At 37.0% G+C, this 13,207-nt stretch overlaps 1 protein-coding gene across 1 annotated transcript in view; it reads right to left on the bottom strand.

The window, feature by feature from the left end:
- Nucleotides 1-13,207, bottom strand: part of LOC101221003 (TATA-binding protein-associated factor BTAF1) — a 42,136-nt gene that overhangs the window by 9,427 nt on the left and 19,502 nt on the right. The window contains 13 exon segments of the mRNA XM_011653094.2: nucleotides 7,350-7,393; nucleotides 7,396-7,417; nucleotides 7,510-7,628; nucleotides 7,631-7,667; nucleotides 7,670-8,003; nucleotides 8,424-8,962; nucleotides 9,218-9,700; nucleotides 9,785-9,904; nucleotides 10,248-10,706; nucleotides 10,796-11,221; nucleotides 12,164-12,334; nucleotides 12,483-12,598; nucleotides 12,601-12,722. Of these exon segments, the coding sequence (XP_011651396.2) occupies nucleotides 7,350-7,393; nucleotides 7,396-7,417; nucleotides 7,510-7,628; nucleotides 7,631-7,667; nucleotides 7,670-8,003; nucleotides 8,424-8,962; nucleotides 9,218-9,700; nucleotides 9,785-9,904; nucleotides 10,248-10,706; nucleotides 10,796-11,221; nucleotides 12,164-12,334; nucleotides 12,483-12,598; nucleotides 12,601-12,722 (2,992 nt within the window).

The following is a 13,207-nucleotide window of genomic DNA, read 5'->3' as shown; positions in this document are numbered from 1 at the left end:
ATCAAGGGTTCTCCCACATCCTTTCAAGACTTTCCCAAAGCAATTTGTTAGAAGGAAAAGGGTAAAGGAGGCCTCAAAAATAATTTACAAAGGAAAAATTGATTTCAGATTAGAACCCTGATTTTCTGGAGGCAAATTGTGCCCTTGTTCAAGCTCCTTCTCAATCCTCAAATCCTCAAAGCTCCGTTCATCCTCATTTTAATTACTCCGTTTTCTCTATGCCTAATTCAAAGGTAAATTTTTTGAGAGGTTCTCCTACCCAAACTCCACAATCTCTTCATCTAAAAAGAAGAATGTAGCAGACTTCGACTCTCCTTTTAGTGTGCGCAGGGAGGAAGCCAATCATATGCCAAAGTCAGCAGGGATGAATGACCTTCAAGGATCCTTTAGAATCTAATCTCAGTGCCCTGTTTCGAACAGAGGAGGATTTAATGACTGAGAAACAGGCCTCGTTAATCCCCTCACAAGTTCAGCATTGTGAAATTCCAGATCACTTGAATGCATTGTTGAGAAATGTGGAATTATTTTGGTTTGCGTTCAGAATCGAAACTTGATCACATTTTTTTAAAGCCAATTATTACAATTATTATTTTTTCATGTGGTTTTAGTGGTTCACGAGAAGTTCAATGGATGCTTATATTATTTTGGCCCTCTAACGTTTCTTCTGAAATATTCTGGCTCTAGTCACTCATTCATGATTTAAGGACTACTTGGGAGGCATATTTTTTCAACAAACCTCAACTTGAAGTTGCATGGTTGTTTTCTCTCCCTTGGTGTTTTTCTCTCATCCATTTTGAAGTTTTTAGTCCGCAATCTTCAGCTTTCTCTGGGCCTTCTTGTTTGATTTTTAAGTTTGCTTTATTCTTATTTTTCTATTGTTAGGCGCAGGGTTTCGTTTCTGTTGTCCAATTCGTCTGTACTTTTGTTTGTAATCGCTCTTTTTCGTTCTTAGTATAATTCTCTTGTACTTTGAGCATTAGTTTCTTTTATTAATACATTAATAAAGATGCTCCTCTCCGTTTCAAAAGAAAAAACTCCAATGAGCGGAGGAAGAATATCAAGCCATCATTCCCTTTGCTGTGTTCTCTTTAAGGTCTGTGAATGGATTCTTAGTGAATCCTGGTTTTGACTAATCTGAATTTAAAAACGCCCATTTAGGCTTCAAGACATTCAGACCCTTCATCTTTTAAAACTTGATTCAATCTTGCTAAATCTATCAGGTTGGATAAACCTTTAGGGGCTGTGTGGGCCCCGGTTTATTACTGTGGGCTTGGGTTATAATAACCCAAACCCACGTCTGGGGCCCGTATAATGGAAACCCTAGTTTTAGGGTTTCCATTCGTTTTTCTCCCCGATTTACTTCCTCTCAACTCGTCTTCATCCCTCGCAACTCGTCTTCAATCTCTGTACACTACTCGTCCTTAAAGCCGTTTAATCCTTCCAATCGAAATCATCCGCTCTCTTCAATCCTTGTAACGACATTGATTTCGATTTAATTTCAGAAAAAACTTTTCCATTTTTTCGTCAACTCACCTTCGATGTATTCCGGTTTAGGTTTGGCCGTCGTTTTCTTCTCGGTAAAAAAACTATCTTCCTCTAAATTCCTTTCTCTCCCACTCTTCGTCCTTCCAATTTTCGTTGAAGGCTTCGCTCACCGTGTTGCCTCCGAAACAAATGGGTCTTCTGTCGGTTTCGTTGAATGGCTGTGTTTTACATTTTGCCTCTGAAACCTTTGCGCTTGCATGTTCACCACTGTTATTGGTGAACATGCAATCCGACTCAGTTTTCCCCTTCCAGAAGACCTTGTCGCTTGGACTCCCACTTGCCGATCGGGTAATTTTTTTCCCTCCGATTTGGACACATTCTACACTACGGATACTATCACCCACTGCATTTGGGATGTTCGAGCAAGGTATGGTTGGAGGTAAGTGGTTGGATTTCGAGTTTCTGTCTTCACCGATGATGAGGATTAGGGTTATGCATTGTCTGAATAATTTTGTTTCTGATTAGTTCTGTTCTGTGCATAATTATTTGTAATCGTTTTTGTTTTTTACTTCTATTGTTTTTCATATTCGGTCATCCCAATTTGAAACTACACTGCTGTTTACTTTCCACGTTTCTGTTTACTATTGTTCCTGTAGCTTTTTGAAGTCACTTCTGTGTATGTGTATCTGTGAAAAATTTTGTCTATGTGCTTCAACATATGTCCCTGTTTGCCATGTTTCTGATCTCCTCCCATATTGCCCATCCATATTGTTTAAATTATGCTTCTGTGAACCCTAATTTCCTGTTATATTGTTTAAATTCTCCCCATCTCACGTGGATCTCAATGATATGGAAAGTCCTTCCATGTCCAGCCATAGGTTTAACATGTCACAAGACGACATCGCACGACCAGGTCGAGGAACCGATAGTAGGACGACTTCAAGCGGCTCGAAGCGCAGGCGGGGAGGGCAAACTTCAGAAACAGCTGATGTCATTAAGGATGTCATGGCTCTTCAAACTGACTAGCTGAGACTCATTGCAGAGTGGCGCGGTTGGCACTGGAGGATGAAAGAGAGTCCGTAGAGAGGTGGTTCGCGCATTGCGTGCCATACCTCAGCTCAGTAGGTTGGACAGGGCACAATGTAATCGAATACTAATGAACAATTTAACGGACATGAAGGGTTTCCTCAAACTGTCAGATGAGAAGCTTGACTACTGCACGGTGCTCATACGAGGTGCTAGCTGATTGTTTGTTTTACTTGCACGGAGTATTGTTATGTTTTCTGTTTATTTCTGTACCTGTTAACTGCTTTTGATTGGTGTTTTCGAATGATATTGCTAGTCATTTGTGTTTTCATATATATTGAACTAGTAAAATGAATGTGACATAATTTAATTTTCATCTTCAAAATTTCCAAATAATTCACTTTGACCATTGGATTTTAAATATGAATTTGCTAAAAAAAATTAATTAAATAATAAATATATCACATCACTACCAATACAACACTTCCCCCAAACACATCTCTTATCATAACCCTATCATAACCCTACCCACATAACACTACCCCCAAACACATCTTATCATAAAACTATCATAACACTACCTAAATAACCCTTCCCCCAAACACATCTTATCATAAAACTATCATAACACTACCTAAATAACCCTTCCCCCAAACACATCTTATCATAACACTACTCACATAACCCTTCCCCCAAACAACTTTTATCATAAAACTAGTTTTATCATAACACTAGTTTTATCATATAACTCTAACCCTTCCATAACTCAACCCTTCCCCCAAACGGCCCCTTAATGAATAATGCTTCCAAAACAATCTTTGGTTCTTCAAGAGCTTCAATATCTCAAAAGTTGAGGAAATCTAATTACTCTTTTAATCAAACATTCTTAAATCCTAAATATAGTGATTATTATATGAGGATGACACATTATTCCTCCATGTGATGTCATGAAGAATAAGTAAGAAACCTAAAATTACTATTAAGTGAAAGATTTAGGCAATCTGAAATATTTCCTAGGATTGAGAACCACTCACTTAAACAAAGGTTTGTATCTCTTAAAGAAAATTTGGGCTTTTGGACAGATATTTGGGTAGGTAACGCCCCCTTTAAAGAGCAATATTCTAGGCTCTTTAGAATTACTCTTTTGCCCACTGGATCAGTTGCAGCACATTGGGACCAAGATACCTCCTCTTGGTCCTTTAGAAGAAGTCTGAAGGATGATGACTTTGTAGATTTTAAATCACTGCTTTGCCTTCTCTCTTTTGAAAAAGTGGTAAACTCCGACAATTATAGATCATGGTCCATTGATCCTCAAGGCTGATTTTCCGTTAAGTCTCTTTCGACTCACTTAAAATCTGCCTCTCCAATGGATAAACGTCTTTTTTCAGCAATTTGGAAAACAGGCAGGTCACGTAGAATCAATATTTTGATTTGGACTATGGTCTTTGGGTCCCTCAATAGCTCTGAAATCGTGCAAAAAAAAGCTCCCAAAAAATGCCTCCCCCTCGATCTGTCCTCTATGTTTGAAGGCTAGTGAGAAATTTTCTCATATTTTCTTGAACTTTCTTATCTCCTCCTTCTGCTTGGAAAGGATTTTCTCCTTGTTTAATTTATCTTGGGTATTTGACTTTTCACTAAGTGCTAGTGTGGTTCAAATTCTGTCGGGTCCAAGATTGCCCAAAAAATCAAGCATCATTTGGGACAATTTGTCAAAAGCTTTACTTTCAGAATTATGGTTAGAACGAAATCAGCGTATCTTCCACGATAAAGCTAGACCGAGGGCAGAAACTATGCTTGCAGCATAATTTAAAGCTGCATCTTGGTGTTCCCTTAAAAAGGAGTTCGTTCATTTTTCCATTCAAGACATTTACCTTAACTGGGCTGCTCTTCTTTCTCATCCAGCCTAATCCTATGCTGCCTCAGTTTCAACGTTTGCAGATTATTCAGCCCGAAGCCCTCTTCTGCTTTTGAAGCTTTGAAGAATTGCCCCTGTTTAGTTTTGTTTGTTTTTTTTTTTGCTCCCCCACTCCTCCTCGTGTTTCTTGATGTTTTCTCCTGGTCCTTTTCTGTTTTTCTGGACCTTTGTTCTAAGCTGGTCGCTTTTATTATTGTCTCTTTTTTGTTTTATTGGCTATTGCTCGGGATATGATGTTTGGCGTTAAGGGGGTGTTAACCTAGTTGAGATGTCCAGGTGCGCCTCCTGATCCCTCTAGGTCTTACTACTTCTTTTTGGCTCTCTTTATATATCTCTCTTGTACTTAGAGTTCTTATTAATAAAGAAGTTCTTGTCTCAGTTTCAAAAAAATATCTCTTAAAGAAAATTGGCAAATTACACTTTTGGTCCCTTGAGTTTGAAGTTAATGTCTATTTAGTCCCTAGAGTTTCAAAAGCAACACTTTAGCTCCAAAGGTTTGGAAAATCATTCTAAATAGTCTCTGGGTTAAATCGATCGTTAATCAACTCAAAGTTGTTAAATTGTGAAACGTAACATCTATCGAAATTGATTTTTAGTCTATCGTGTATCGTAAGTTTTAACTGACAAAAAATGTTATATGGCATTGATGAGGTGACTGATTTTACATCATATTTTTAAAGATTATTTTGGTTAATAAGGAACAATGTCAAAGACTTGTTAAAAAATTGATTTGAACGCCTCTCAATGATCCTAATTAACACTCGAGCAAAGAAAAATAGTGGTTAATAAGGAACAATATCAAAGACTTGCTAGAAAACTAATTTACCTAACTCACACTAAACCTGATATCTATTTCGAGTGAGCGTTGTAAATCAACTTATGAAGAACTCTACCAAGGAAAATATACAAACAGTTTACAAGATACTATACTTAAAAGGAAATTTGGAAGGGGTTGCACTTTAAGAAGCCCATGAAGAGAAACCTTGAAGTCTTCACAGGTGCAGATGGGGCAAGCTAAAATATTGACAGAAGATCAAACACTGAATATTGTACCTTTGTTTGGAAAACATATCACTTAACGATTGCATCTAGGAGTAGGCGAGTAGCACTGAAGAAGAATTGAGAGCCCTTGCTTAAGGAATATATGAAGGAATATGACTCGAAAGCACCCTATCAGAACTGAGAATCACTTCAAAAGAACCAATAGATATCCACTTTGACAACCAAGCTACTATAAGCATTGCCAAAACCCACTCCATCATGACCAGCATGTAGAAACTGGTCCTCACTTTATCAAAGAGAAAAACAAAGGCATCTCTCTTTACTAGATACCTAACAAGATGTAGATCAGACATTCTCACAAAGGCCTTATTCAAGGCTTTTGAAGTCGTAACGAGTGAGCTAAACTTGATTATCATATCAGCCCAACCAGCTTGAGAGGGAGTGTTGAAAATAGAAAAGCTCTCAATTTTTCATCTGAACAAAATTACTCTTTTTAGCATTGTTTCCTTATTGTAAGATTCTTTCCCTTTTCTTGCTTACCGATGGTGTTGTCCCTTATTTGGAAAATTCTCTCCCTTTAAATTTAAGGTTCATTTTTTATAATAATTCACAAAATTTTATTTAAGGTCTGTTTGGAGGTTTTTTTGTGAGCAAAGAAAACATTAATGTTTCCATATTATTCACTTTTGATAACGACAGCTTACTGGTTTTCAAGTTTGACGATGTAATGCATGATAATTTAATCCATCCCCACATTTTCAAACTTAAAGATGAAACCCAAATAGCATGTTGCTGTACTCCGTGCTTGGGTAGAGTTAGAAGCCATCGAGCAACATGTTTTAAAAGGCCATCGAGCACCATTAAACAACAAAAAGTGTAAGTGGAGTTGGCCACAATGCACATATGAAGATGTTGACTAATGTCACCAAATGATCAAGAGATGGTGGATGTCAGTTTAAGCTACAGACAGCATGTTCAGGGTCAAGTTGAGGAACAACAATGATAGTCAATTATGATTAGTTAGATCAAGATCCATTAGTTTATAATAAATGAAAAGTCTGGTAGAGAAAATTGATGGTTATCACGAACCCAAATTGTCAACAGTTGAATGGATTCATGATGTTGCCTAGGGAAGTAGGTCATCGAAGTGAAAGGCTAAGACAATTGCTAAGGTCAAAGATGGAGTCTCTTATATGGCTGTAGGCTTGAAGGAAGGAGTCAAGCTACTTGCAGAATGTATCTTCTTCAAGATTGAAGATGTCAGTTATTACTGTTTAGTTGAAGTGAGAGTACGTGACTATCTTTTATGTCTAGGAGCAACTATACGTAGCTTACTCATACCTCAAGACAAGCACAGATGATAGTTTGTTGTTTTAAAAAAAATTTGCTGTTAGAGCCAAGAATTTTGGGCACGTACGAGTTTCAAGGCCCATTCGTCTTGTTTGGAATAGGGTGTGGCCATATATACATAATATATATGCCATGTGTTTAGTTTGTGGGCGCCTAAGTGACTGCAGTTGCAAAATCAAGGATAGCAAAGAAAGTTTTTCTTTATTTTCATGTAGCTAAAGCATATGGGGGAGATAATTTTGAAGGCAATTGAGTGATTGTGAGAGAATAGTGGAGCGTTGTCTTGGAGTGGGTGTTTTTCTTTGCCATTCATCTTAAGCTACCAAGTTGTGATATGTGAAGTCAAAATTTTTTGACTATTTGAGGCAGATTGTTAGCATGAGTTTAAGTGCTCTTTTGTAATCTCCATCATAATAGAGCATGTAGAACATGTCCTTTATTTCAGTGCATGGTGAGTTTGTATTTCTATTGACATGAGAAGTGAAAACATATAAAACCAGCATAAAAATGGTAATAACAGAAGTAAACAAAACTTGATCGAGGAAAAAATACATCTATATGGAGCCATTACCTGTCTCTCTGTTCCAAGAAAACCAGGCATTAGAAAATCAAAAGTGACCACAAATCCATGACATTATTCTGCCACAGAAAGTTGAGAATTTTATCAGACAAAAAGCAACAAAACACTATTTTGATTATATAACTTAATAACCTTGATAGAATAAACTAACCTGAATGGGGGTTCCACTTAGTACCAGACGATTTTGGGATCTCAATTGCTTTACAGCAAGGGTTATTTTGGATTTTGCATTCCTAATAATATGTCCTTCGTCCAATATGCAATAATTCAGTGAAATTGTGAAAGATACTCAACATCCTTACGCACCACACATGATACGACGTTATGATGACATTATATTTGTTGAAACACTCTCGAAGAGATGTCCGCTCCTGTACTGAACCAACATATTGGAGAGTAGAAAGAATAGAGACATCAACATACTTCTCTATTTCAAAGGCCCAGTGTCCAACTAGTGTTGATGGACAAATTATTAAAGATGGCGGAATATTCTCTCTATCATTCAAAGTAAGGCGTTCAACTATGTCGCATGCCACAATTGCTGATGCTTGAAGTGTTTTACCAAGACCCATATCATCACACAAGATTCCATGAAGTTTGAAACGTTTTAAGAATGCCAACCAATTTATCCCTTCTTGCTGATACCTAAAAGCAAAGGAGCTACAGAGTGAGGAGAAATAAAACCAGAAAGTACATCTACAGTCCTAACTTTATAGATTGCAAACATTAACGACCTTGATAAGAATTAAAAAGTAAAAATTAGAAAAGATATTAGAAACACATCACAGAACAAACTATAGTAAACTACCGTTAGAATCTACATCATTGCAATGAAGGAAAAGTTGACAAAGTTCATCAATCAATCAAATCGTGAAAATGTTAAAATGAAATATTTAGATCCAGAAAAGTTGATGGTTGACTAAAATGTCGATTGCTGAAGGTAGTATAATAACAGGAGGATTAGACGCCAAACACATTATGATGTACGAGTAATTTTGCACGGAAAAACATTGCATCATGCAATTGTTACTTTGCTTTTACAATAAATAAAAAAATTAAGTTTACCTTCTCAATGTCATCTTAAGTTCAGTACAGAGTTTGTAGTCCTCAATGTGGGAGTTGTCAAGTAGTTGTTCCAGAAATTGTGCATCTTCCTTATTTTTAGAGAAAACTTCACTGAGTCCAGAAGGTGGTGGAAGACCACGTGCTAATGGAAGAAGAGGCACAAGAGCAGCAAAACTGCGGGTCACAGATCGTCTAACAGACTGATCACAATCGCTCATACACCTTAAAAGTGGAACCACCAATAAAGGAGCATAAGGCACCAGCTCTACACCCATTCCCTGAACAAGCAAGCTAATAAGCATGCCAGCACCTTGTCTAGAATTTACGGAATTCATATCTTCTAACATAGGAATGGCGTTTACAATCACAGCTCCCATGACATCTGTGGTCAATGACTTGGCCATGGAAGTGATGCATCTAGAAGCTGCTAATCTAACAGCAACATGAGAGTGCCGAATACATCTAAAAATGCAGGGAAGCAAGGTAAGTAGTCTTGGTTTCAACATTTCATTGAGCATTGGAGCAAGAGATCGTACCACCTGAAAATCCAAAATAATACTCACTGAGATAATTCAGAAACAACTGTCTAAGAAATTCTTAACCTTAGCATCCTTCAGGAAAAAAAAACTGAAGTTATCCCCTGCCTTAACACACTCAGATAATAATATAAATAATTTCTGTAAGCTGTAAGAAAATAGTTTAAAAAATAGAGAATACCTAGACAAGTACAACCATATTCATTCTAAAGGAAGACTAAACTTTCCTCAATCATTAGGGGATTAGTTAAGTTTTACCTGGATATTATTTATCAAGGTCTGAGGATCCTTCACAGACTCAATGGTGTGCATTATTTTCTGTTCATCTTCAGCAGTAACATTTTCAACAGTAGCAGGCAACAATATTTCGGTAAGATAATCCCAAAGCTTAGGAAGCTTCTCAAATAATGCAGCCCCAAGCTTCTCACAGAGACACCTTAAGACAAGTTCAGACCCACGTCTGCTAATGAAGCCCTCAATTCTTGATCGATCATCAGTACCAGACGGAACATGAACTTTTGTTCTTGATTTTCTCGTATTAGTCCCAGAAGAAAGAATATCTTGTTCATCGATTACCTCCATGGAGCAAATAACTGCCGCTTGAGGTGTTTCAGAAGCGTCCATGCAGGTCAAAGTACAAATATTTTTTATTAACTTATCATTTGGCCCAGGTTTACGTAGAACACACTGACAAATTAGCTCTGCTAGTGCATCTGCTGCTTTTTGTTGTAGTATTTCCTCCTTCAAATAATTCCAAATGGTCTTTGTGATTATTATATTACAACTATGTCTGAATGCTATGTTTATACATCAGCAAATATTTACCTGCTCTCTTTTTATAGAAGCCATCAAAGGCAAAATGATTGGATTGAGTCTGGCTGGAAGTTCAGACATCCAAACAACTGCAGCAGCAACCATTGCAGAGACCGAGATATGCAAATTACTCTGGTAATTGTCCAAGACAGATGGAATGTTGAGAAAAATTAAAATACAATAATCTATCAAGCCATTATCTTGAAGTGGCATGATGAACACCAGTAGCTAAAGATGATAGAACAGTTAGGAAAAGCTCTCCAATAATGATGGAAACAATTTAATTCAAACGCAAAAATTCAATGTGGTGCACTTGCTCGTACGATATCATAGTTCAATTACCCATGTTTTATGATGGAAACTTCACCTACAACATTGTACTGTGTAATGTGTAAAATGGACGGAAAAAGCCAACATGAGAATTCAAGCATCAAAGAAAAGAAATACAGCTGCAAAATTCAAAATCTCTAAATACCTGAACGCATTTCAAATACCCTGAAGTTGTCAAAAGACGTTGTTTCAATGACTCTATATCATCAATAGCCTGCCTTCCCTCCAACCCATTTTCATCAATATCTCCAATGGGTGTTGAAATTTTGGGTGTTGAAATTTTCGATGCAAAATTAATTGCATCATCAGCAGTCAAGTTTTCAAAGTCAATCTGAGTACCTGAAAAGGAATCCTTAAACAACCCAGATGACTCAATAGCCCGTACTAATTGTGTAGCCTCGCCACGCATCTTAGAATATGTTCTTGAAAGTTCAGTGTAAGGAAGCGATGAATCCTTTGTAGGAAATGCAGGATCAGAGCACGTTAACAGATCCAACAACCATTCTCGTAAATAATTGGGCAGGCAAGAAATAGCTCCATGACCTATAGAGTTCTCTTTGTTCCTAATCTCCTTGAACCAAGAAATAAGAACAATGGAGGCTACCTAATGGGATGTGAGCAATCAGAAAAAAAATTGGTGCATGCGGAAGACAGAAAACAGGCAAAAAAGACTGAGATAAAACTCCAAAGTACCTGCCGCCGAACTCCAGATGAGGATTTAAATGCATTCCATAATGAACTGATTACATCTTGCAAAGATCCTTCATTCAGCTTGGAAGCGAAAATCCCCAAGGCTGTTGCAGTGACAACTCGGGTAAGAGTCACTGAGATATCCGCATCAGCACCGACAATGATCTTAGAAAAACTGGACGAAGAATCTCCATTTCTTTCATGTGAAATAGTTACCTTTGCCAACTCCATGCCTACTCTGCTGGAAGACTCATTTTCAAGTTTTACAGCTCTCATTTTAGCAGCCGCCCTAAAATGACTTTTTCTGGGAAGGGCTACTGGCCAAAATAATTTTGAACTGTCCAACGTGGAACCATATGGAGTTGTTGCAAGCTCCATCCACGATGATGCGTATGATCTTGCGACAAGTTCCAACTCCTTAACTTGAGACTAACACCAGAAGAATGAAAATATTTTCAGCACTAAGGATCGAAAACACTTTATATATTCATACAGGAGAAACATGCAAGAGACAAAAAGATGAGAAATTGCCTTCATACAATTAAGAAAAGGAAAATAACTGGAAAGCTACAAAAGATTGATCGTCTACAATACAAGGAGGCCAAGGTAACACCAAAATCTATGGACTAAAACATTTTGGCCTGAGAAAAGTTTTAAAAAGAAGATACAGGAATAACTAAGGGTCATAGCCAATTACAAATGCTCCCTCCAACTGACAATACCCAAAGAGCAGAATCACCAAAATGCAATCTAAAACACTTCAATGGAGAACAGAATCCCAATAATTTCACCAAATTCAAATAAATTCCTCTAACAGTTTTTTTTTTTTTTTTTTTTTTTTTGAGCAACATTGATTTTTTTGAAAGGGAAACAAGTCTCTCCCAGTAATATTGATAATATTGGTGAAAGAAACCCACTAAAGTACTGTTTCCAGGGAACTAGATGTGTGTGAGCATATGTCCCATTTCCATTTCGGGGGGATAGATGGTGTTTGTTTGATTGGAGGAAGTAGTCACCAAGAGTTATGAAAGGTTAACGTCTCATTAGATTACTTCAGGGCTTTATAACAAAACTCAACTAGCTTTACCTTTTTGTAGACTTAATAAACACACATACAAAGAGAGTATTGCATAGACAGTTTGACACACATAAAGAAAAGAAAAAATCACAAATAAACCATCCAAAATATAGACCCTTTTCCATTAATTTGGGCAGTGAAGACCAGTTGGATACAAATACAAAGATAAAACACAAGACATAAGAACACTAAGGTAGAATGCAGTCTAGCCAGCATAAAAACACGAGGGTGTTTATTACATTCACAACACAACAACAACAACAATAATAATTAGCTGAAGCAAAAACAAAAACCTGGAGAAGAAGCCTCCAAACCCGCTCTGAACATTCCAAAATATCATCATTTGATTCTAAAAGCAAATTCTGAAACACAATCCTAAGAGTGTCACCCAAAATGGTCGTCGGCCAAATAGCAGCAGAAGGCACAGAAATATTTTGTTTCAATCCTGCTTCTAGCAGCCGTTCCTATAAAATTGAGTATTGGTTGATGAAAGAAATGAAAAAATCAATATCAATTTAGCATGGAACATGTAAATGTAATCAACGTTGGACTAAACTAACTACAATTTCTCCATGGAAAATAATTAGGTAGTAAACATTGAAGATATTCTACCAAAGTACGTATAGCTGAATAACGAACTGATGTGATACTGTGCCTCATAAACGGCCATAACCTTGGCGCCAATGATGTTAATGCATATGGGTTTTCTTGTAGACATATGCCCTCTGGGTATCATGCACGCGAATAGCTTCATTTAGATCGTACTCTTGGGTCTCTCTTAAGGTTAACACCTCAAACATGTTTGGAAACATCTCTTTCTGGGAATAGATTTCCGCTAATAGATTCATTACACTGCATAATTGGAAAGCCATGAGACAATTTGTGATGAGGATGAAATGGATAAATTAGAGCGTCCAAGTTTATAAATGGATTTTCAAAAAAAGATTGCATTGAGTCATATTGAAACCAATCATCTTAAATTACTGATCGACCCAAAATGCTTAAGCTGATGGGTGAAGATAAATTTAATATTATATCATCTAACTCCTCTCACTTGTTGGCTTGAAATAGGTAGAAAACCCAACAAATGAAAATCAATATTAACTGGAGGGAAATAACATTGGAAGGTCTGAACACAAGATCTCTTCGATCATCTACTCTAATATCATCTTAAATCACTGATTGACCCAAAAACTTAAATTGATAGGTAAAAGTAAATTTAATACTATAGTATCCAACAATTTCATTTTCACATTTTCAACTTGTACCATTGACCACTATTATCATAATCCTAGCCAACAACCAAATCAACGACAGTGACAAGTATAGCACATAAT

The sequence above is a fragment of the Cucumis sativus genome, chromosome 3, assembly GCF_000004075.3.
Source record: "Cucumis sativus cultivar 9930 chromosome 3, Cucumber_9930_V3, whole genome shotgun sequence".
NCBI lineage: Eukaryota > Viridiplantae > Streptophyta > Magnoliopsida > Cucurbitales > Cucurbitaceae > Cucumis > Cucumis sativus.
This window is presented reverse-complemented; position numbering and strand designations above follow the sequence as displayed.